The sequence below is a fragment of the Astatotilapia calliptera genome, chromosome 23 (genome assembly GCF_900246225.1).
Source record: "Astatotilapia calliptera chromosome 23, fAstCal1.2, whole genome shotgun sequence".
NCBI lineage: Eukaryota > Metazoa > Chordata > Actinopteri > Cichliformes > Cichlidae > Astatotilapia > Astatotilapia calliptera.
The window spans coordinates 30,470,320-30,496,147 of record NC_039323.1 but is presented as its reverse complement, the minus strand read 5'-3'; the positions used below and the strand labels follow the sequence as shown (position 1 = coordinate 30,496,147).

Below are 25,828 nucleotides of genomic sequence, written 5' to 3'. Positions count from 1 at the left end.
ACCTAGTGCCAGCCGTCCCATCAGAAGTAAGTGTAACTGCTGTATCTGTAAGCACAGACTCTGATCAGGTTACAAGTCCACCACATGACTTCAAAATGGACGTGAATGAGTATTCTTTACCCAGTTGTGCCGACTTAATGGAGGTCCAGGAACCTAGCCATGAACTGATTAACCATGTTTCCTTGAACGGTTCAGTTATACACGCAGCTCATGTGGTCGAACTAGCCCCTTTGGTGACTGAAACTCTGTCACAGGTGAAGACTGTCACAGGAAAACAACGTGACGTTTCCTTAGAGGAGATGAACTGTACTGAGAGCCTTGGGGGTCCAACTTTCGAACAGGGGTTTTTCTTAACAGTTAACTCGCTTGCTAGGGATGGCGAAACTTCTGCTGGAGCTGATGCTGGGACCGTTACGGACTCTGGGCAATATTACGGGGTAGATGCTGCCTGTGTGACCAAGATTAGTCTATGTGATCCTGGTGAGGGTGAGGCAGCCAATCCGAGTTTGTGTTTTTCTGCCTCTGAGTGTAAAGAACCAAAGACTGGGAATAAAGACTCTGACTTTGTGTGTGGGAAGGAAAATGACTCGTGTGATGTTACATTAAACTTCCCAGAGAGTCAGCGGCATCTTTCTTCTGCCAGGGTAACGGCTCAGTCCCCTGTTCAGCTCTCTGTTTTGCCAGGGGTCTCCATCACTGCTCATCCTGCACCTGTAGCTGGATGCCTGGGTGTGCCACCTCGGCACCTCGCAGCACCCCCGCTGCTTCATGCCTCGTCAGCTGGAGGGCCCGAGGAGCCCATTCAGCCTCAAGCCACGTCAGCTGGGGGGCCCGAGGAGCCCATCCGGCCTCACGCCACATCAGCTGGGGGGCCCGAGGAGCCCATCCGGCCTCACGCCACGTCAGCTGGGGTGCCCGAGGAGCCCATCCGGCCTCACGCCACGTCAGCTGGGGGGCCCGAGGAGCCCATCCGGCCACCTTCTGCTCCTGCTTCGCCTGGTCCAGCCTCTGCTTCTGCTACGCCTGGTCCAGCCTCTGCCTCTGCTACGCCTGGTCCAGCCTCGGCTTCTGCTCCTACTTCGCCTGGCCCAGCCTCAGCGCCTGCTTCGCCGTCGCCTGGTCCAGCCTCTGCCGCAGCTCCTGCTTCGCCGTTGCCTGGTCCGGCTCCGTCGCCTGTGGCTGCCACGCCACCGCCTGGTCCTGCCTCGACTGGTCCTGTGCCCACCGGGCCTCGGCCAGTACGCCTGACACTGGAGGACCACCGCTGCCTTCCGTGCGGCCGACCCCCTGAGCTGCTCCGCCGTCCCCTTCGCCGCCGCCATTGCCTTCCGCACGGCTGGCCTCCTGACCGGCTCTGTCACCTGTGGCGCCCGCCTGGTCGCCCCCCCGACTGTATGACCCTTGAACTCTTGTGCCCGCGCGTTCCGGGTCGGCCTCCCGAACTGCACAGCCACTGCCTCTCACATGGACGGCCTCCTGATGGGAGATGGCGTGGCCTGTTGGGTTGCCAACCCCCGGGTCGGCCGCCTGAACTCATAAACTGTGGGCTGGTGTGTTGCCGCCCTCCGGGCCGACCCCCTGAACTATGTTTGGACCTTTGTCACATGCTCCAGTGTTTTCTGTTGGCTGTTTTTTTTTTTTTCTTGTTCTGGTCCCTCCGTCCTGGTCCCCCGCCGCCCGCCCGGGCTCGGTGGTCTGTTTCTTTTGGTTTGGGGCTGTCTGGAGCCAGCCCTTGGTGGGGGGGTGGTGTCATGGTCCTGGGTCGTGCGACCCAGTGTTTTGTGTTTAGTCTGTTTTGATGTTTATTGATTGTTTAGGTTCATTTAGTTATTCCAGCTCATTTGTAATTATATTACCCTTGTATATAGCCTCCCTTGCCCTTCATGTGTTTATGTCCGTGTGTCTTGTGTTGTCAAGTTCATGCTGTCGCTTCTGTCATCTTCCCCTGTACTGAGTCTCCCTGGTTCGTGCGTCTATCTGTCATGAGTCATGTCTGCATGGTTATGTTTAGTTCATGTCATGTCTAATCTCCATGTTTCCTGTTTTACTTTGAAAGTCTGTATTGAATGTCAGTGTATTCAGTTTCACTCCTCCTGTCGTTAAGTTCATGTATATCAGCTGCGTTCCCATGTGTGGCCACTTCCCCTGATCATCCCTCATGTGTATTTAGTCTCTGTGTTTCTTACAGTCTGTGTCGCGTCGTCTGTGTTCCCACCCTCCATGTTTCCATGCCCGGTCTGTTGTATTCTAAGTCATAGCCTTACCTTAGTTCATTTCCAGTTTAGGTTTCTGTTTTAGTTATTGCTTTTGTGCTGCCCTTATTCTTGTTTGTTTCTCTTGCGTTACCAGCCACAATAAAAGGCTCGCTTTTGTTTAAAGTTCACTCCCGTCTGCTCACTTGTGTTCGCACCTGGGTCCACCACACACACCACCGCACGGTCTGTCACAGCGCACCGTGACAGTCTGGCTCAGATGCTGGCAGTTCTCGCTGCAGTCTGCCGGCAGCGTCTCCTTTCAGGCAGGATAGACGAATGTCACAGAGCAGTGACTCAGTTTGTGGTCAAAGGCTTGCACCCGTTTGCCACAGCAGATGATTTTTGGTAAGTGAATGTGTTTAATTGTAGGCAGGGACATTACTGGATATTCTTGTGTAATTGCCACAGAACAATTTGTGTTATACTTTGTTATTGCTACAGAAGAATATTTATTTTATTATTTTACATTTACAATTTTTTTTTTTTTTTTTCCTGGGGACCCTGTGACACCCCATTGAAGAGCCGTAGGCTGGATCTCTGAAGCTCTCACTGTTGGGTTTGTAAGGCCATGTTACTCCTAAGTTTCTATCTTGTTCAAAGAGAAGATATAAAACAAAGTTCTAAGCTAATCGACCTTAGTGTTCTCCTTTTTAAAAAAAAAAAAAAAAAAAAAGAATCGATAAGAGAATCGATAAAGAATCGAATCGTTAAACAGAATCGAAAATGGAATCGGAATCGTTAAAATCTTATCAATACCCATCCCTAGTTACGATGGGTGATTTCAGTGTTTTATAGTTTCCTTCTTAAAGAAATGGTTTATAAAATTCTTCTACTGCTTGTCATTGTCCGCTAATAGTACTTTTTTTGGTAATATAGTAGATTAATATTTACTCTCAAATTAATCAGCAAGGAAAGAGTGCAGAAAGGTGCAGACATCCATGTAGAGTGCAGACAGGCAGCACAAACAGTATGTTTGTGTGCTGTTGGGGTGCAGGGTGGGGGCATAAATTTACTGCTCTATAGTCATAAATTCTTAGCCTTAGTTGGCTGTAAAACATGACCAATGTCAACATGTCTTTCAGGAAGGAGATGGCAGAGTCCACTCTGTGTAACAATTTCATCTGAAGTGCGCGCACAGTACTGGCCATCATTGTAAGAAAGAAAAACCTACTTTGCACCAGTCTCTGGATCATAGTAAAAGAACAGCATGGCCCATCAGTGCTTTAGTCTACAGCTTCGCTGAGCTGTTCTCCTGGCTAATATCAGGCTGATATTGTGTAATTTGAACCCTGCATTAGTGGTCACAAGCAAAAGGGGTTGAAAAACCTCGCTTAAAATATTTATAATATGTTATGTTTTATAAGCTCATCTAATTTTTTCTTTAAATATTTGCTTAATAATTTACATGCTCAATTTTCTGTGAATGTCACTTTTTCTTTCTTGAAATTTTTACAATAATAATAGACTGTTTTCCATTCATCTAATGCATGATTTGGATCTTTTTTTTCATAAAATACTCCATCAATTTTTATTTAATCATTACATAATTGTGTAGAATTTAGCTGACAGCCAAATGCCTGCTGATTTATTAGAAATATGTAATAAAATAAACTGGAATGAAAAAAACGATTCACTTCCAGATTGACCAGTTTTGTAAGAAAACACTACTAGATGATTCCTCTTGACTTCCATTCACTCTAGAGATTTGTTCTTCCCATCCTGTAATGGATTCAATACAAGCAGGACAGTAGATTTCCTGTGGGTGATTGTCTACTGTCTCTGTGGCTGCCTACACATCCCCACCTTCATCTTTCATTATGTGCATGTGCAAGTATAATCTTACCACTGCAGAGGAGGAGCTGCTGCTTTCTTTCTTGGACACGGCAGCCTGATACATTGCCAGCCGCTCTTTCACCGACACCGACTCAGCCTCCTGGTCCTCAGCGCTCGGGGCCCTCTCCTTGGGATGTCTACCTGTGCTGCCAGCAGCTACACACACAAAGAGATATTAACCATTAAGATGCTTATTTAAAATTTAAAAATTCCCAGCAAGCTAAACTGAACTTTATCCTATTGCTGGATATGTCTTCTCAAGAAAACTGCAGAAAATTTACACCTACTCATTACTTTTCTGGCACATCAGTGACTGCTGCGACAGAGCGTGCCATTTAATTGGACATAAGGGACAGTTTTGTGCATGACGAGTCTGTTACAGTGGAAGAAGCTGAATGAGGGAATAGATTATTTTTATTCGGCAGTTTAGACAGAATAGCACCCATTAAAATATTACATAACACTATAATACATTAAAACATACATAGCATATGTAGGTGTTGGTTGGGTTTCAAGCTCTTCTTTTTGCTGTTTACTAGCAATTAAAAAAAATCAATCAAAGACGATTTATATTGAGTTTTATGAGTTTTATACAGACATCTGATTTAGTTCAACATGCCACAGATATTTTAACCAAGAAATTGTAAGAGTCAAATGATCCTGATCAAATACTGACACATAAAAGAAGCAGGATACTCATCAGCCTACATGTTGCACAGAACATCCCTGTGGATGGCCAATTAGAGAGGACCATTGATTTTAGATTTGACTTTTCTGTGCTACAAAGCATCATTAGGCAACAGAGAAGGCTCCAATAAGGCTCAAAATACGCCTACACCGGACCTTTTAGCTCTTGGCATGTTTTCAGCCAACAACACCGTGGGATGAAGCAGACCCAAAATATAAATTATTCTCCCTTATTATATGCTCATGCTGTGACCTTTTGACATTTTGAAATGTTCCTCCTGGCTGTACTTTCACATTAGGTGCTTGTATTTTTTCTCGACATGTATGTTGGTATAACTTGGCAAAAAGTGGATGCCAGGAAGTTTGACTTCATAACAGAGGAAAAAAATATTTGAAAAATGTTGCTTCCTCAATGCATTTGGATGGATGGATGGATGGATGGATTAAATAAATGTTCCCTTTGGTGATTCTGTAGTATACAGATAAGAGCCATGTAAAGTACACACTGCTTTGTAGAGTATATAGTGTTTGTGCTTATCTATCCTAATGCCCATTTATTAAATGGCTGTGGCTTATCATATTCCACTCATCATTTCTATGTCTTCCAAACGAATTCATTTAAAGCCCGATCTCTATTATTGAACCACAGCAACATATCAATGGAGTCTCAATGCTCCCCTCAGCATTACAAAAAAAGACTCATGACTTGGTCAGTGCCCCACTTTTTAATTTCAACTTTGGTTACATTTAACCTAACTGCTGCTTGGAACAACACGTCTATAAGAATATGCAGATATGAAAGAAAACTTCAGAATTTTAATTTCAGTAATTGTTTAGATAAACATAGTAAGCAGTGATGAGACCTAAGGTGTTTATGAAAAAAATAAATGGGAATTTGTTTATTGAACAAGGTCAACTCTTCTGCTTTCCTGAAGGCAACATTTTCCAGCATAATGTCAAAATGTTTTTTTTCCTCTTTCTTTTTTAACTTCTGTTATTTGAAGCTAAAAACAGAACAACAAATAAAAACCGTTCCATGATTGATGAAAAACGATTTACATTTTCTGTAAAAGAGATGCTCCTTTATTAGCTTGGAATTATGATGTCACCAGTGCTTATAATGGAATAAATGAAGGTTTGAAAGTTAAATTGTGGCCGTAAATTGTGGTGAAGCACAGCAGAATGGTGATCTATGTTTTTGTTGACTGATACAGCCGTACCTATGACCTGAATGGAATGTGATCCTGACTGGATACTTTTGTTATACTTCAGGCCCACATCAAACTGTTACGTGGTCACAGGCAGCAGGATACTTAAAGCAAAGAAACCCTCCCTGCTTTTGTTTTAGGCAAATCAGCTTATGAAATGCGAGAGTGTGATCGTCACAGGGTTACATCATAACACACAGAAGAGGAAGTTGTGGCTGCTCGAGAGCGGTATCAACAGAGAACAAAGAGGCAGCAAGCTACAAATAAAACATTGTGCTATCAGAAAAGACATAAAACTACTTCACATCTGAATGACTTATTTTTAAGATTCACACTACAGTTTATTGCAACTATGTGTAACTTCTATATTATTACAGTGCAGTATTAAATGCCAGTAAAATCATATGTGTTATAAGCATGTATGTAGTGCTGTGAGATGTTACACTAAAAACTGAAATGCAAAATTGAAAAGAACAAAACTTTCAGTACAGTAAAGTGTCGTTGCTGGGTAACAGATGCAAAACTGTTTGCATGTATTGCAGATCAGGGGAGTGCCTGCCTGAGTACTGCGACACCTGAATGGGAACTTGAAGCCATTCATATTTCTGATGTTGTTTGACATGGGTGGCAACTACCCAGGATGCTTTGCGATTTCCAGTCTATTACTGTAGCTTTTCCACAATTTACTTTTCCACCATAAAACCACTACTATTATGGTTTCAGCATTTGTGTGGACACCAGCAGAACACATATGACAGATACTGAGGCACTTACAGTGAGATTACAGTGCACATTGAAAGACTAGGTAAAAATCTTAATCAGTGTAAAGACATTACAATTCAAATGGTTCAATGAGTATTGCTGTAACTATTTTTGAACTGAAGGCATTTTTATACGCAGTCCCTAATTTTCAAAGGCTAATAAATGATCGGACAAACTAGGATAATTCTAAATATAAGGATTGTTTTGAACACTAGGATGAAAATCATTTGTAGTCAATTACTGCCTGAGGTCCAGTTGCAGCTTGTTTTTGGGTCTGAGTATAGAGTTTTGTATTTAATACCTAAAAAGCAAACTCTCTTAGACTGACACCAGGTGACTACTTGGCCATTAGAGAATATCCCAGTTGTTAGACTTGGGAAAGTCTCTGGGGTTTCCAGTATGCCTTTTGTCATAATTTGCAATTGGTTATGTTCGGTACTTGTCCAAAGGCTTAGAAACAGGATATCTAAGTAGACACTCACTTTAGATGCCATTACCTTGGACTCCAGTAACACTGGGGAATTGCGGAGTCATCTCTGAACAGAATATGTACTTCAATGTGTATATTATAAGCATATATAGGACTACTTTCTTGCATTGGCACAATATGTCAACTTAAAAATTAAAATAGTACATGCATTTGTTACTTATGTCCTGGACAATTATAATTCATCATTATCAGGATGTACAAAAAGCTCCTTAAAAAGCCTTCAGTTGATTCAAAATGCAGCAAGCTTCACTTCATTGGCTCTCTGTTAAATTCAGAATTAAAACTAATTATATTCACAGTAGTACTCGCTCACTGTCTCTTTAGGGATTTGCTGACTTAGCTTAGCTCGTAGTTGACCCACTAACAGCATGCCCTATTCACCTGTCCTTCCTGCACTTTCTTGCTCATTGTGTCAGATGTTTAGTTACTCCTCGGCTTCCTTTAGTAATAATGATACCAGTAATAAATGTAGCCTGTTTCCAGCTTTGGAGGTCAGGATCACTGAATTGAAGAACCCACTTCGCAACCTTGAAAAATCCTTACAGTAGCTTGCCAGGCCCTATAGTTAGTGTAGCCGAAGATAGTGTAGCCACCATTAGCTCTCGCCGGCAGATTGTCCCGAGGAGCAAGGAAAACAAGCTGGCATGGGTGATGGTAAGGACAAAGTGTAGTCCTAAATAGAATCCCCAGGTACACCACAAACCCATTCATGCGTTTAACTGTTTTGGCAGTTCTGCTTTCAGACATGTGAAGCTAGAGACACCAGCAACAATAGGTCAATTATCTTCCAGGGACCAGAGCAAGTGACATTAAGGGAAATCTAAAACTGCTGTCTAAAGGTAAACAAGAACTCCATATAATTCACATCACCAGTAATGACACCAGGTTACAACAGATGGAAGTAACTGAAGTTCATATTCAATCAGTGTGTAACTTTGCCAAAACAACAACTCTGTAGTTTTCTCTTGTCCCCTTCCCAGTCGGACCAGGAGTGACATGTTTAGCTGCATGTTCTCCTTAAATTACAATATATAATATCCACAACTGCACCAAAGAGTAAAACACTATAATGTGGATTATTAAACATTAGGTCTCTCTCTTCTAAGTCTCTGTTAGTACATGAATTAATAATTGATCAACAAATTAATTTACTCTGCCTTACAGACCCTTGTTACAACATGATTATGTTTGTTTTAATTAATTAACACCCCTTAGCTGAAGCACAGGCAGACGGGGGGTCACAGCAATCTCCCACTCCAGCTTGTTAATCAACCTAAGACCCAGACAGAGTTTTAATTCATTTGAATGACTCATTTGTCCAACTTAGTTGAAAAATTCAAAAACTAGTTTAACTTGCTATCATCTATTGTCTACCTGGGCCTTACACAGAGTTTCTGTCTGATTTCTCAGACTTTTTATCTGATTTAGTGCTCAGCTCAGATAAAATAATTTTTGTGGGTGATTTTAACATCCATTTAGAAACTAAAAATGACAGCTTCAACACGGCACTTATTAGACTCAATTGTCTTCTCTCAAAATGTAAAAGAACCCACCCACCACTTTAATCACACTCCAGATCTTGTTTTAACATATGGGACAGAAACTGAACATTTGGCAGTGTTTCCTGAAAACCTTCTGATAATTTCCTAATAACATTTAAATTTACAATAATGGGTTACACAGCAGTAGGGAATAGATTTCATCAAAGTATATGTCTTTCTGAAAGTGCTGTAAAGATATAATTTAACTACTGTTATCTTCTTCAATGCCTTGTGCCAAAATAGTGCAGAGCAGCATCCCCTACAAAGTGTGGTTCTCCCGCTTGACCCTTGCTGAGTGCAGCGCTATAGGTATTACAGGTACTGTGCTCCAATGTTTTGTATCATATCTATCTAATAGACTCTAATTTGTTCATGTAAATGGACACACACTGAGGTTAATTATGGAGTTCCACAGGGTTCAGTGCTGGGACCAATTCTGTTTACATTATACATGTTTCCCTTGAAGGTATCCCATGCTTTTTCTCTGCTATGCCCATGACACCCAATTTTATCTATCCATGGAGCCACACCAATTAGTTAAATGGCAGGAATGTCTTAAAAACATAAAGACCTGGATGACTGCAAATGTTCTGCTTCCAAATTCAGATAAAATTAAAGAAATTGTACTTGACCCTAAAAATCTTAGATATATAACCAGATGCTTACTCTATCTTGGACAGAGGTGGAGTCTTCAGCTTTCAGGACCCTTTTCTGTGGAACCAGCTTCCAATTTGGATTTGGGAGACAGACACTATCTCTACTTTTAAGAGTAGGCTTAAAGCTTTCCTTTTTGATAAAGCATATGGCCTGGCCTGCATTTGTATAGCGCTTTTCTAGTCCCTAAGGACCCCAAAGCGCTTTACACTACATTCAGTCATTCACCCATTCACACACACATTCACACACTGGCGATGGCAAGCTACATTGTAGCCACAGCTGCCCTGGGGCGCACTGACAGAGGCGAGGCTGCCGGACACTGGCACCACCGGGCCCTCTGACCACCACCAGTAGGCAAACATGGGGTTAGTATCTTGCCCAAGGTCGAACCACCGACCTTCTGATTAGTGGCTGACCTGCTCTGCCACCTGAGCTACAGCCACCCCATATAGTAAGGGTTGGATCAGTGATCCTTACTACCGTAATTGTCGGGCTATAAGCCGCTACTTTTTGCACAAGCTTTGAACCCTGCAGCTTTTAGTCAGGTGCGGCTTTTCTATGGATTGTCCAGGATTTTTGTCATATCATAAGACGATTTGTTTTGTTTGTTCCGCTGTTGTACGGCACTATGCCTGGCGGAAGGGCATGTGATCAGACACACAGTATCGGGGTTCAAGAGTGGCATGTTGGTCACATGTCCATCTGCCAGGCAACATAGTGGCGTATAAGTAGCACGAAAAACAAACTTCAAAGTAGCGCTATGCGTTCAGCGGGAGGCGTGGATGACGAGCAGCAATAAACTTGCGAAAAGCAAGTTATGCTCAACTCCACCGGTGGAATCTGACAGCGTGGAAAAGTGTGAAAACATCCAGGATCACCAACGGATTTCGAAGGGCTGGACTGCTGCATGATGGAGAGGAGGACACCGCCACGGCCCTTCTGAGGGTGTTCGATTCTGATACTGACAAGGAGGATTTGTTTGGTTTTGAAAGTGACAACGAAGGAAAGAAGCTGAGAGTGGATGACGAAGCCACCCTGAGCCTGTTCGTTTCCGACACTGGGGAAGAGGACTTTGGTGGTTTTAGAGCGCAGGAAGAAGAGAAAGATGGTGGTGAATGACTGACTTTTCTTCTTGTTAAAGCCGTGTCACTGCACCTGAGCCTAAAAGGTAGTCTGAATCTATTTTTCTGGTGTGCTGTAGGTTATTGTTATGTACTACATTTGTTACTCATGAAGAGAGTTACTTATGAAGCACAGTACATGTTTCCTACTTGCAATTACCGGTACTTGTACATATACCTAAAAAGTTATGCAAATATGTACCTATAACTTGTTTTTCAAAATATTAATAAAAGGGGTGTGTCTCCAAACAGCCATCTCTTTCCTGACAATTCCCTTTGTGCATATTCTCTTACATATGATAAGTTAACATTGAAACACCTGCGGCTTTTAGTCAGGTGCAGCTAATGTATGTACAAAACAGGATTTTCCCCTGATTTTAGCTTGTGCGGCTAATATTCAGGTGCGCTTTGTAGTCCGGGAAATACGGTACATGCTTTATGAAAAAGGAAAGTCCTCCCTTATATATGCTGCAATAGGTCTAGGCTGTTAGGGGATTCCCATGATGCATTGAGTGTCTCTTCTTCAGTCAAATTTTTCACTCACTATGTGTTTATACACTTGTCTGCATTCATTAGTTATTATCTCTGGCTCTCTTCCACAGTATGTCTTTGTCCCGTTTTCCTCCCCTCAGAGGGCCACCCCTCCCTAAGCCTGGTTCTGCCAGAGGTTTCTTCCTTCCAACTGTCGCCAAAGCTTTTGCTCATAAGGGGTCATGTGATTTTTTGTTTTTTCTCTGTTTTCTTTGTACTATTTTGTATTATTGTAGGCAACTGTAGTTATGATTTGGCACTATATAAACAAAATTTTATTAAATTGATGTAACTTGAATATCTTTATAGACTACTTTGCATTTAATCTTTTATTCATCTCATTCTACAGTGTGTCTTTTATCATGTTTTCCTCCTCTTACCCCCAACCGGTCAGAGCAGACAGCTGCCCCTGAGCCGGTTTCTGCCGGAGGTTTCTCTCTTTTAAAGGGGAATTTCCCCTTTCCTATTCTTGCCTGCTTATCTCTCTATTATTGTAGGGTCTTTACCTTAGAATATGAAGCGCCTTGAGCCAACTGCTGTTGTGATTTGGCACCACATAAAAAACCAAATTAATCTGAATTGAATTGAATTGAATCTCTCATTGATGTCTTTGGTGTTTTTTAGTTTTTCAGCCTAGCAATGACCTACTTCACATGCTCTTTGGACCTGATATTGTCTGCTATAACTCAAAAAGCTAACAAATGTAAGTTCAGTGTTGAAATCAGCTCCAGACCTTTTAGCTGCCTATTTTTATCAGTCTCTGGAAGTGGCGGACTATGTCTAGAAATGGCTACAATTCTTAAACAATTAATGCAATATTTTTGTTAAATAACTTGCATCAAAACAGAAACACCACAATGATTAATAAAAACCACTGTGGTGGTGTTCAGAAACAAAATTCTAAAACCTGCACCTAACTGTTTGTGACAAGTTCAAAATGAGAACGGGTTGCAAACACATATGAATTTTGCTGTGCCACATACCGGCATGACCAAGCTTTCATTCAGATGACATGTGACAAAAGCATGCTCTCCTCATCCCACCAATTTTAGCTTTCTGCTATGTGTGGCATGGTAGTGCAGCCAGTAACACATCACTGGGGGAAATAAGCTGCCCAAACAGCAGCATCTGAAAATAAACCTGCTACCTCCCATAAATATGGGTTGGAAATCCTACACCTCAGGCTGCAATGTTACTGGGTGCCAGCCTGATGACAGAAACCCAAGGATAATGCCCTCATTTATCACCAGAGACAAATGTTCACGTCATGGTCTGGAGTTGTCAGAGAGGCAGAGACATGACGGTTCTGACGACTGAGAGCAGTGACAACAGTGCTTTAGGTATCTCTGGCTTTTGAGAAGGGTATGCTCTATGTAAAGCTATGGCAGCATGGAGGTGAGGTCAGCAGACTCCAAAGAAAAAATATCCCCAGTCCTTTTATAATCCAGATTTGTCTGCAGTGTTGTGTTTCCCTGTAACATGAGATTTAAAGGGCAGGAGTGAGTGCCGGGGAGCACATGTGCATCTAAGAAAAATTCAAGAAGATTCTAGAAATTAAAGAAACTTCCTAAAAGATGTTTTCAAACATCTAAAGTCATTTAACTCTCTCCTCATGCTGCCACTAATTGACAGTGACACCAGTAGATGTTTAATTAGCATTAGTATCAGCTTACGAACACAGACTCATTGTTTAAGATGCCCCAGCATAATGAGGGCCAAATATCTGTTTACAGTGTGGTATTCATATCAGAACAAGCGTCTTTTAAAGGCTTAATCTTGTAACCTGTGTGATTTGTTTTTTGATGGATGCTTCCAGGCATATTTATCCATTACACTGTTTTCTTCCTTTTAGATTATTAGCGTCTTATCTTCTCAATGCCACAGCGGCAGCACAAATGATGGAACCAGCTCGGAGGTACTAGAAGGGGAAGAAAGTAAAGTCAATAGAAGAGGCCAAGCTACTGGCAGTATTCATGGCCCAGTGACAATACTGAGCTGAGCTGAGGGTCAGTGACCTTCTGTCACTGCCTCTTCTAAAGCAACCATTGGCTGGTTAGAAGTGAAAAGGTGAAGGGAGAGGGGGTGTTAGTGAGGGAAGCGTCAGAGGAGAAATAAAAGGAACATGAGAGTGAATTTGGTGGTTAAGGGTGTGAGAGAATATGGCATGGCTTCATAGCTCAAAGTGAAATCAGGGACCATAGATGTGTTGCAGGCCAAAGCCGTCCCCTAATCACGACGGTGTCACCTCCTTCTCTGCCCTCTCCTCACAACAGAAGCTTTAAGCCACACAATTTCTGTTCTGTGCTTACTGACCAGAGCGCTTATCTGGTAAGGCTAGACAGGAGAGCCAAAACTAGCTTCACTAATTGAAATGTCAGCCATGGAGGGCGATTTCTTCCTCACCGACAAAAGCAAAACAGGCAGAATAATTAAGCTGTCAAATCTATCAAAATAACTTCTTTACAAGGAGACTGGATTACCCTCGAGTGTTTCCTTATGCCATGCTAAGCACTTTGTCTCCAATTTGTTATGCTTTTAGAATAGCTTAGATGAGACTGCTGCCGGTTATGACTGGTGGAAACAGGAAGGGCCCATGCATGTTTTATGGCAAAGCACAAATCCTAGTGGAATTATAGAAACATACTACAATATCTCATCTCATTCTTTGTGAAGCTCCCATCACCTGAACACAAAAGAGCCCCTCCACTTCATCTTATTCTTGATTTCACACCAAAGATGTCTCATGTCTGTGCAGCCCAGCTATATCAAACTGTTTCATTATCAGCTAAAATGCCATCTCCCATTTCCAATCTGTCTCCTTCCACTCACGCTCCGGTGGAAAATCACTTACAAAGAGCTGTGCTGCTGTGCTGACAGTGGTTTTTTTGTTGGTACAAGAGCCAGCTTTGATATGCTGATAGTCTTCATATATCACTTACCTTCTGTATGTTGCGTTTAAGTGAAACAACAATAGAATCCAATGGAAGTGAAAAAGACGTTGGGACTTCCAGAAAGTTAAACAATTTTTGTTACCCAGTCTTAACCCAGCACAGAAAGTCAATCCTGGTTAGAGATAGACGGTGAGGCTTGGAGACCAGCTCCAGCAGTGTGTTCCCCAGCTCAATGAGGCCCAGGCATCCAGTGACAGCTGATTTTATTTTAGCAGTTCCCCTTCGTAAAAAATAGGATGGACTTCGGAAAGGGGGTAAGTGGATGTGGCTTTTTTTAGAGTCAAGTATCAAGGTACTCAACATGCTCTCGGCCTTATGTCACAGCAGACTTATGGAGACAGTCGTCCCGACCACATGAGCTGAAAAACTCACTCTTGGTACGTCCTACATTTACGCACCAGAGAGCAGGGAGACACTTGGCATTTTGAATCACTGCTTGTTAGCAGGCTAAATATCATGGCATTTTAGGATTTGACACAAACAGGAAAGATATATTTTATACATACTGCCTAATAAACACAATTCATGCAACTAAGGACAAGAGATGTGGTTTAACCAATTAAAATGAGCACCTTCTGCTTGCAATCCTGAGAATAGATTAGTCTAGTGTAGTTAAAAGGCTGAAAGCAAAGTCTGGCTTTTTCTAAGTTCAAAAACTCAATACACACAATAGCACTTAAACCTGCAAAAATTGGTATTGCAGTACCAGCATTTATGTCCTGGGCTGTTTTCTGTCATTGTAAAACCAGAGTTTTAAATTAGGTAGTGTGTGTACACGTCAGGTCAGGATTCAGACTTCTCTAAATGCTTGGTTTCCGACAGCATTTCTTCATTTGGCACGAGATATCACAAGTGACTCTAATGTAGTCAGCCGTGGGCACCGATGCCCCACCCACCTGTCATTAACACCTTTTGTAAGTAAGGAGACGCCAATCACATGAAAACTGCCTTAAAGTGAGGCTTAAAAGAAGAGAGAGGAATAAAAACTGTATGGTTTTCAGACACGATCAAGTGCATCAGTTTGAAACTGATAATTTGTTATATTACTCATTAGTCTGACCTGATGCTGTTGCATGGAAGTTTGTGTCCCACACTGTCCTTAATACTTTGCGTATGACATCATTAGCATTAGCAATTTATAGCCAACAGCCTTTGTTATTTATGACAGCGGTCCCCCACCTCCGGGTCCTGTGAGTCGTTTGTCACCGGGCCGCGAGAGTTGAGGTTCGGGTGTGAAATTTATGGTTTTCAGGGTTTTTACAGTTTTTATTGTTAACTCGGTTTCCCTGGGTCTTTTCCTGTGTGTTATAAATAAATCTTCTTTTTCTTGGTACCGGTACTTGTTTTATTTTGTTGTATTTATCTGTGAAACCTTAAAGGCCAGTCCATGAAAATATTGTCGGACATAAACCAGTCCATGGCGCAAAAAAGGTTGGGGACCGCTGGTTTATGATACTGAATAACATTTTCATGGAAATACATCACATTCCTTTTCTTTCTTTCTTTTTAACATTTAGTCCTACACTCAGTTCACTGTGTTTAGAAGCCTGCTGTCACACAGGTCTTAGATATAATGGTGATCTTTAGTTAAATGTTGCTTGCAAATGCTGCCAAATCTTGAATGTTTTCAATGCGCTGAATGGAATAAAACTCTGTACAGAGTTGAATTGTGAGAGCATTTCTAGGTGAAACCTTTGTCCCCTTTAAAAACACATCTTGTACACTCTGCCTACCATCAAGGCTTTGAACCTTTTTTTAAAGAAGGCACCTTAAATGGACAGAAAGGCACTACGGCTAATGCAGTGTAAGGGTGTTCAGTGCAGTGCCTGCTGAGCAGAAGCCCAAAGGACTGAACAAGAAATCCGTAACCATCGAGGCACTTTTTTCTGTCCTTTCTTTCCTTATCCCTTTCCCTTCTTTCTTGGACATATGTTGCCCTAAAGGTTTGGCACAGCTCCTCTCTTAAACAAGTGACCTCCTGTTTGGGTCTGATCAGCCTGAGGCCATCAATTCAATCTTTTTAAACCTACATCCATCACAATACTTTAGAAAATACTATGCTGCACTTCTCAATTCCATGCCTTTTCTGTCTGTACTGTTGCCTGTGATCATGACCTCATGTTTCCTAACATTATATATGAAACATAAGGTGTTCTATAGGGGCCCACCCCAAGAGGTGTTGTTTAGCAACATACTGACAAGAGAAAAGTGTGTCGTTATTAGGCTTTGGGAGAAAGCTGCACTCTGCTGATAATCCCACTGCAACCGCACATGGATTTCCTGTTCCTAAAGTGGAAAATAAACATACTCGAGTAGAATACCAAATGAAATGGCCTGAAAACATCCCCAAAATAAAATCCAGAGTGTGTCCACACCCAAAAGAGCTTTAAATGAAAGAAAGAGAAATATGTTTTTAATTCATGTATTTGCCAATAAAGAACTTTACTGATGCAGCCAGTGAAGTATATATACTGTATCTGGGTTTATATGGGCTGTCTTCATCAACTAAGACTCAAGAGGTACACAATGTCAGGATGTTCTAAATTCCTAATACTTCTATTTACAGATCATCAGAGTTCATTACCTAGCCAACTGATCCTGTTTCCTTATTGAACTGTTTTTAAACCATCTTTTTCTTTTTCCACAAAAAGCTGCTACACTCGATGTAACCTAACATTGACCATGAACACCACAGTCACTCAGAACCATTCCAACATAGTGCTCTGCTTGTCCCAAACACCTATGGTCCATACCCCGTAAGCTAATTGGTACTAAATCCCAGGAAACTTCAAGAACCTCATTCTCAACTATTACAGTAGCTTCTCTGCTGGGACAACAACCTCAGCATGGCAAAAGCTTGAGTAGTGGATGGCCACAGGGTGTATCCTCTCTGTAATCCTTTTCTCTCTCACCATGAACATGCTGGTAAAGGCTGTCGAGGTTGAGTGTAGAGGACCTCTTACCAGGTTGGATGTCAGACTGGCACCCACCCTAACGATGACAATCTGTCCAAGGATGTAAGTGGAGTCTGAAGGGCCATGAGAAGCTAATGACCTGGGCCTGCGTGAGATTCAAACCATCACACTACAGACTTCTGGTGCAGAAGAAAGGCAAAATCTCCCACAAGTTCTGCTTTGCACTGGGTAGCATACAGATACTTGGAAAAAAAAAACATGAAAAATTAACTTGAGAGTATTTTGTACTTAACTGTTTATCAAATTTAATTACTTGTTAATATAAGCTGCCATAATGTTAATCTGGATCATTCCAGGCCATGCTTGTAGGGACTTTCCCTGTCCCCTCCCCCATCCTGACTCACCAGTCACTGGTCTCAAGATAGGATCAGTTCAGATTACGGATCAGGAAGTTTTGCGTGTAAGGTAAGAGGCATCGAAATTAAGTTATACTTTGAGAAGCATAAATCAACCATGGAGACACCTTCTGGAGGAAGGCACTGGTGTTTCCATCAGTGATATCTATGAACATCATTCTTTTGGTATGATGAAGTTGTTGCTGGGTTTCAGTAAACCTCTGAAACTCGAAGGATAATTTAAAAAGGTTGTGGTTCTAATGCAGTACTGATCATTTTTGACATCTCAGGAAAAAATTAACATTGCAGGTCACTAAACTTCCTGTCATGGTCCGGAGTCTGCGACTCCGTGTTTATGTTTAGTTTATTAGTATTCTGTGGTTTTGGTTGCCTTGGGTGTTTGTACTCTTCTGTTTCATGGTTCATGTTCCTATCTTCTGTGTCCCCCAGTCTGTGTTAAGTTGGTGGGTTATGTCATTGCGTGTATGTGTTTCCTGTTTTATTGTGAAGGTCTGCATCTTATGTGAGTGTTTTCAGTTTGCCTCCCTGATCGGCTATGTACCACAGGCCTTCAAGCTAGCTGTAGTTAAACCTTTACTCAAAAAGCCATCTCTAGACCCAGCAGTCTTAGCTAATTATAGGCCAATCTCCAACCTTCCTTTCATATCAAAAATCCTTGAAAGAGTAGTTGTCAAACAGCTAACAGATCATCTGCAGAGGAATGGTTTATTTGAAGAGTTTCAGTCAGGTTTCAGAGCTCATCACAGCACAGAAACAGCTTTAGTGAAGGTTACAAATGATCTTCTTATGGGCTCTGACAGTGGACTCATCTCTGTGTTTGTCCTGCTAGACCTTAGTGCAGCATTCGATACTGTCGACCATAATATCCTATTAGAGCGATTAGAACATGCTGTAGGTATTACACTGCAGTGGTTTGTATCATATCTATCTAATAAGATAAGATAAGATAAGATAAGATAAGATAACCTTTATTAGTCCCACACGTGGGAAATTTGTTTTGTCACAGCAGGAAGTGGACAGTGCAAAAGTTATGAGGCAAAAATTAGAATACAATAAGAATAAATACAGTACACAACTGTACAGAATAGAATAAAATAAAATATTATATACAGTAGAATAAAATAAAATAAATATACAATAAGATAAAAATAGAATACAAATACAAATACTATATACAACTGAGTAAAAATACAACGATGACAGAAAGGATTATTGCACTTAGTATTATTGCATATGTATGGATGTGTGTGCTTGATCAGTTAAAGTCTTTATTATGGAGTCTGACAGCAGTGGGGAGGAAAGACCTGCGAAATCTCTCCGTCCCACACCGTGGGTGCCGCAGTCTCCCACTGAAGGAGCTGCTCAGTGCTGTCACAGTCTGCTGCATGGGGTGGGAGATGTTGTCCATCAGGGATGACAGCTTAGCCGCCGTTCTCCTGTCACTCACCACCTCCACTGGGTCCAGAGGGCATCCCAGAACAGAGCTGGCCCTTCGGATCACCCTGTCCAGTCTCTTCCTGTCCCCAGCAGAGATGCTGCCGCCCCAGCAGACCACGCCATAAAAGATAGCAGAAGCCACAACAGAGTCATAGAATTTCTTCAGGAGTGGGCCCTCCACTCCAAATGACCTGAGTCTCCGCAGCAGGTACAGCCTGCTCTGCCCTTTCCTGTAGAGGGCGTCTGAGTTATGAGTCCAGTCCAGTCTATTGTTCAGATGAACACCAAGGTACCTGTAGCTGTCCACAGCCTCAATGTCCATACCTTGGATGTTCAGTGGTTGCAGTGGAGAATGCTTGTGCCTGCGGAAGTCTACCACCAGTTCCTTGGTTTTACTGGCGTTGATCTGGAGGTAGTTCAGCTGGCACCAGTCCACAAAGTCTTGGGTCAGACCTCTGTACTCCTTGTCGTCCCCATCAGTGATGAGGCCGACTATTGCAGAGTCATCAGAGAACTTCTGCAGGAAGCACTGGGTGGAATTGTGGGAGAAGTCTGCAGTGTAGATGGTGAAGAGGAACGGAGCCAGAACCGTTCCCTGTGGGGCCCCCGTACTGCAGACGACCCTGTCCGACACACAGCCCTGAGTCCTCACATACTGTGGTCGGTCGGTGAGGTAGTCCAGGATCCAGGCAGTGAGGTGATGGTCCACTCCAGAGTTGGGTGGTTGAGCCTGTCTAATAGACTCCAATTTGTTCATGTAAATGGAGAGTCCTCTTCACACACTGAGGTTAATTATGGAGTTCCACAGGGTTCAGTGCTAGGACCAATTCTGTTTACATTATACATGCTTCCCCTAGGCAGTATCATTAGAAGACATAGCATACATTTTCACTGCTATGCAGATGACACCCAGCTCTATCTGTCCATGAAGCCAGATAACACACACCAATTAGTTAAACTGCAGGAATGTCTTAAAGACATAAAGACCTGGATGGCCGCTAACTTTCTGCTTCTTAATTCAGATAAAACTGAGGTTATTGTACTCGGCCCTGAAAAGCCTAGAAATATGGTATCTAACCAGATTCTTACTCTGGATGGCATTACCTTGGCCTCCAGTAACGCTGTGAGGAACCTTGGAGTCATTTTTGACCAGGACATGTCCTTCAATGCACATATTAAACAAATATGTAAGACTGCGTTCTTCCATTTGCGCAACATCTCTAAAATTAGAAATATCCTGTCTCAGAGTGATGCTGAAAAACTAGTTCATGCATTTATTACTTCCAGGCTGGACTACTGTAATTCATTATTATCAGGATGTCCAAAAAACTCACTGAAAAGCCTTCAGCTAATCCAAAATGCTGCAGCAAGAGTACTGACAGGGACTAGAAAGAGAGAGCATATTTCTCCTGTATTGGCTTCCCTTCATTGGCTTCCTGTTAAATCCAGAATTGAATTCAAAATCCTGCTTCTCACATACAAGGTCTTAAATAATCAGGCCCCATCTTATCTTAATGACCTTGTAGTACCATATCACCCTATTAGAGCGCTCCGCTCTCGCTCTGCAGGCCTACTTGTTGTTCCTAGAGTATTTAAAAGTAGAATGGGAGGCAGAGCCTTCAGTTTTCAGGCCCCTCTTCTGTGGAACCAGCTTCCAGTTTGGATTCAGGAGACAGACACTATCTCTGCTTTCAAGATTAGGCTTAAAACTTTCCTTTTTGCTAAAGCATATAGTTAGGGCTGGACCAGGTGACCCTGAATCCTCCCTTAGTTATGCTGCAATAGACATAGGCTGCCGGGGGATTCCCATGATGCATTGAGTTTTTCCTTTCCAGTCACCTTTCTCACTCACTATGTATTAATAGACCTCTCTGCATTGAATCATATCTGTTATTAACCTCTGTCTCTCTTCCACAGCATGTCTTTATCCTGTCTTCCTTCTCTCACCCCAACTGGTCGCAGCAGATGGCCGCCCCTCCCTGAGCCTGGTTCTGCCAGAGGTTTCTTCCTGTTAAAAGGGAGTTTTTCCTTCCCACTGTTGCCAAAGTGCTTGCTCATAGGGGGTCATATGATTGTTGGGTTTTTCTCTGTATCTATGAAGCGCCTTGAGGCGACTTATGTTGTGATTTGGCGCTATATAAATAAAATTGAATTGAATTGAATAGTCTTGTCACGTTAATCACTCCCAGCTGTGTTCCCCACCTGTGTGTAATCTCCCTGTGTTCTCTGAGTGTATTTAAGTTGTGTCTTCTGTCATGGTAGTTGCTGGTTCGTCTGTGTTGTTTCCCCTCGGTCTCCCTGCATCTTTCCATGTGTATTTCCCCGGACCTCCCTGCATCTTCGTTTCTGGTCTGTTTTGTTAGTTTTTCCCAGTTTAGGCTTCAGTTTCATGTTCCCAGTGCCTTTGTTGTTTGTATTTCTTTCGTTAATAAATACTCACCTGCACCAGAGCTGCCGCGTCCTGGTCCTACATAATTCCACACGGCTTGCCCCGGCAAACCGTGACACTTCCAGGACTGAACTATGAGGTAAATCGTCCACCACTTCTTTAATAAGATGTTTACTTCATTTCCTGTTTTTTTTTTATTGATACTTTCAGAGATTTTACTATCTGTTTACCTTAGTATAAAAACTATGTTAATTATAATGTCACATAATTGAATATGCTAGATTGCGTGGTCAATATGCAGTTTGGTGCCAAGCACTGTCTTTAAATCATTGAGCTATTTCACATATGATTACTTTTAACTTTTTTGTGTTTGTGAAACATAACTGCCTGATTTCACCTTATAGTTTCATCTATATTGTTTGACTTTACATGTAGAGTTGTGATTCTTGCTTTTCTTTCACTTGATATCATAGGCACCAAAATTACACAATTTAAAAACGAAATAAAATAAAAACAGACCTTATTATAATGTTAATTGTGTTCAAAAGCATCATTTAAAGCATAGGTGTCAAACTCTGGCCCAATTACATTTGGCCCGCGAAGCCATACCAAATTACTATTACAGCTGGCCTACTGGTATTATACAGCTAATATATTTATTGTTTAGTATTAAGCTTTGCTTGTTCCATATTCAGTTTTCCAGCAAAACGTATTTGAGTCTATAAGAAAAGATTCATTCTTATATCTGGAGGAAGATTTTTTTTTTTCAATAAATATTAATGTTAGCCGGCGACTTTGTTTCAGTTTTGAATTTTGGCCCACTGCGTATTTGAGTTTGACACCCCTGATTTAAAGTCTTTACAACAGCGTAATGAGGCATTTAAAAATGAGAGATTCCGTAAATTTAATATTTAAGAAAGCAGAAGCTCTATACTTGTCAAAATAATACAAGTAGACAAAAACTTAAAGTAAGTGTTAATATATACATACATATATATTCATCAACACTTACTTTGATCTTGTAAAAAATAAATAAATAAATAAAGCAACAGCAAGTGAAAGCATACCTTGACAATGACCAGAGAAAATAATCGAACTTCAGTGTCCTGGTCAAAAGTATGTCAGATAAGCAACATATTCACCAAGAGTGAAGAGAGGAGCCATGTTTTTATTAGTGTAATCCTTGTTAAACATCTGTGGATCATAACCATTTACAACTATAAGACAGCTAAAAATGGTTTCATTTAAATGCCAATGAAAAAGAAAAATTACATACGCTTCTCTGTATATCAAACCTACAACTGTACTGATAAACATGAAACAACCTCACACACATACACGATATAGTTAAACCTCAAAATTCAATTGCCAAACGTCATTTGATTTTAATCTGCGACACATAATAGCCACTAAGGGGATCAAATCTGAAACTGGCAGGAAGAAAATCTTTGTTTTCCTTCAGGATGATAATATAAAGACATCATCATTTGCCAGGCAAATCTGAGAGATTAATTAAAACAAAAACAGTCTTCTGGCAAATCTACCTCCAATTGGCAGCATTTTGAGATGTTTCTCTTGGGCACATGTCTGACAAGTTTAACCAGCCAAAGATTATATGTGTGTGTGTGTGTATTATATATATACATACATACAAGCACGCATACAAAACTGTGAAATAATAGAATAAGTAGCAGAATTTAACAATAAAAAAATAAAATCCTATTTATTTTGCACTACTCTGTATGCCACAAAGACAGCAACAGTGTCATAGTCGTGCAATATGAGAGGCAACATGTAAACAAGCATGCTTGTTTAGAACCAGTGTGGGGACTTAGAGGTGAGCTTTGCATCTGTTTAAAGCACACTTACGCTGTTGCTGTGCTTTATTTAAACTTTGGGGCTTTGCAGGGTACAGCTTCAGTACCAATACCCTTCACCGCTACTGTCAGTCATTTGATCTGTCACTGTTTTCACCGTCAACTTGTCAGCCAAGACTAAAGCTGTCGATCAGTCAGGACAACGTTGGGGATCGTCAACAAGTTCCAATTTTAGATGTGGTGCCGAGATTTAGAGACGTGCAGGGCGACACAAAAGCCTCATTGATCTAAGGTGGAGATGGAGAGGCTCTCAGCCTGCCTACTTGAATATGCTGAGTGTCAGCATGCAAGACTGAGTTCAGAAGTATGAGTTTGCATACACCTTGATACCACTGAGGCGCATCTACCCATCTGTAGATTTGTATCCTCTACATGCTTCTGGACACAATTTTTCAGTGTCAGTGACACACTAAAGCACTAAAAATACGACCCCCCCCCCCCCCCCCCCCAAAAAAAAATAGTAGCTTTTATACAGATCAATAATATAGTTACATAAGAAAATAATAAGTTAGGTTACACTCTTTGCATTCATACAAACTGTGGATTACATTTAGAACGTGAATGGCCAAGTAAGTGAATCATAAACTCTGTACTTCTGCAAAGTGTTTTGCAAAATGTCTTGTCTTTCTTGCTCCTCACTCACCACTGCTATATGTGGAAGAAGCAGGCAGATGTTTATAAAGCTATACCAGATATTTGTCGTGGGAGTTGGCAGTGACTAAAACCAGCACTGAAAATGATACATTTTTGTCCAGTCATATGGACAGAAGCACAATTCCAAATTAAGTTTAATATTACTCTTGAACTAATCCGTGTATAAACAAGCCACTGTTCTCCAATACACCAGCTTGATTAACTACTGGTTAGTGGCACAAATACCCATGGACCCCAAAAGACCAAACCGAATAAATTGGATGATTTCCCAGCATCATAAAATTTTTGCACATTTGAAAATTTGACAAAAATGTCTCAAAATACTACAGGCTGTACTGTCAGTAGGTTTGGTTCAGGCACTTAAGTTTAAGTTTCCTTTATGAGATGCACAAAAAACACTCTTCCTCTAATCAGCCTCATCTTTGTAAACCCTGCAATATACTGTATTATTTAAATAGTTCGTCACTGTAGTCTGGTACTGTTAAAAAACTGTAACCCACATAATTTCCTTAGGGATTATTAAAGTGTTCTGATTCTGATTCTTTTAAAATTCATTTCAGTACAATCTCATTTATAGTGTCAGTTTGCACTAGCTGTCATTACAAGATAGAAAAGTAAAAAGACAAGAAACTTCCAAAATCGAACATTAAAACACCGAACAGAGAGACAAAAACGTAACAACAACGCAGGGCAGCAGGATAACCTGAAACAAGAAATATAACCATAAACAGAACCCACAGCTGAACTAAAACTAAGACGAATATACACTTAACCCTTTAAGACCTACCATAGAACCAAGGCCGCCAGAGCTTACTTTATATTTTTACATGCTGTAGTGCCATTTTTGGGAGCATTTCAAGTTGCTATACATCAACACAACTGTTATAGCCCATATTTTAATAATATATATGCATTAAGTCCATAGTAACTACATAAAAAAATTTAAAATCATTTTTGTTTTGTTTTTTATATATATTTCTACTTGGAGAAATTCAAGAGGTTTACCCCTCGAAACTTTAAATACAAAAAAGTTGCAAAAAATAGTTTACAATAACAGGAAATTTATTTTGAGTGTCTTCATAGTTTTATTTTTGAGATACACCATTTTTTATATACTGCAGGAAAAACGAAAAACAATCCTATGATGCAAATTTGCAAAGAAAACAGCATGTGCATCAAAATAAACTATTTTAAGCAGTGCAATTTGAGTTCTAAGCATCCCAGAAACTATTCAGAAACACAACACACTAACTACACAAGACAACACATGAACTACACACTCCGAACACGCTAAACGTCACAAATCTCTCACATCTCAAAACTTGCTCTCTCTCTCTCACGCTCTCTCTCGCTGTCACTCCTAAAACTTCCCCGTCTTCCTAAACAACCAAATGTCATGTTGTCATATCTTTTTTTTTTTTTTGATTGGTCGACATGGTGCATTTTTCCACCAACACCAACGGGCTGCTTTTGTTTTGTTTTTTTATTTTCATAAGCAGAGAGTGCTTGCTAGCGCTGTCCTTAGACAGTAAACGTGAAGAAACTATTGAGGAAAAAACACTTGGATATATTGTTTATCATGACTCTGGTTTTACGTGGCCCATCAACACAATTTAAAAACTGGTATATATCAGCTTGTTGCTTTGTCATCTTGAAGTGGTCATGTGATTGGCTTACCACGACTACTTTATTGTTCCTCGGTCAAACAGCAGCACTCATGCGATTGTTTTGCCCCCTAGCTCCAGGTGTTGTTCCAAAAAGTGATAGTCTGCCAGAAAGTGATTGCCTCCTTGGGAGCGCGTGCAGCTGCTTAATATGGAGCCCCTCTGATGACATCGTCCAAAAAATAAATATATTGTGGCCACAAAATACTACTTCGTCAGCACGAAATGGGTATAACATGCCCACGAAATACTTATTTGTGCCCACGAAATACTATTTTGAGGGCACGAAATAGGTATAACGTGCGCACAAAATGCTAATTTGTGCCCACGAAACACTTGACCGATAACCGTGATCCTTCCCAGGCCCTTGCAGTTGGTTAACAATAAAATCTATCCCAGCGTCCAGGTCCTACTTACGTCTGTAAAGCAACTGGGCTCTC

General features: G+C 41.3%; 1 protein-coding gene across 3 annotated transcripts in view; it reads right to left on the bottom strand.

Annotated features, from left to right (window-relative positions):
- The window catches only part of xirp2a (xin actin binding repeat containing 2a), an 85,396-nt gene that overhangs the window by 25,684 nt on the left and 33,884 nt on the right, over nucleotides 1-25,828 (bottom strand). For 2 of the 3 annotated variants that reach the window (XM_026157815.1, XM_026157816.1), the window contains exon 3: nucleotides 4,099-4,244. In XM_026157815.1, coding sequence (XP_026013600.1) covers nucleotides 4,099-4,244 — 146 coding nt within the window. Of the gene's footprint in view, nucleotides 1-4,098; nucleotides 4,245-14,024; nucleotides 14,222-25,828 lie in introns of those variants that run through there. The other variant, XM_026157817.1, reaches the window with a different exon arrangement.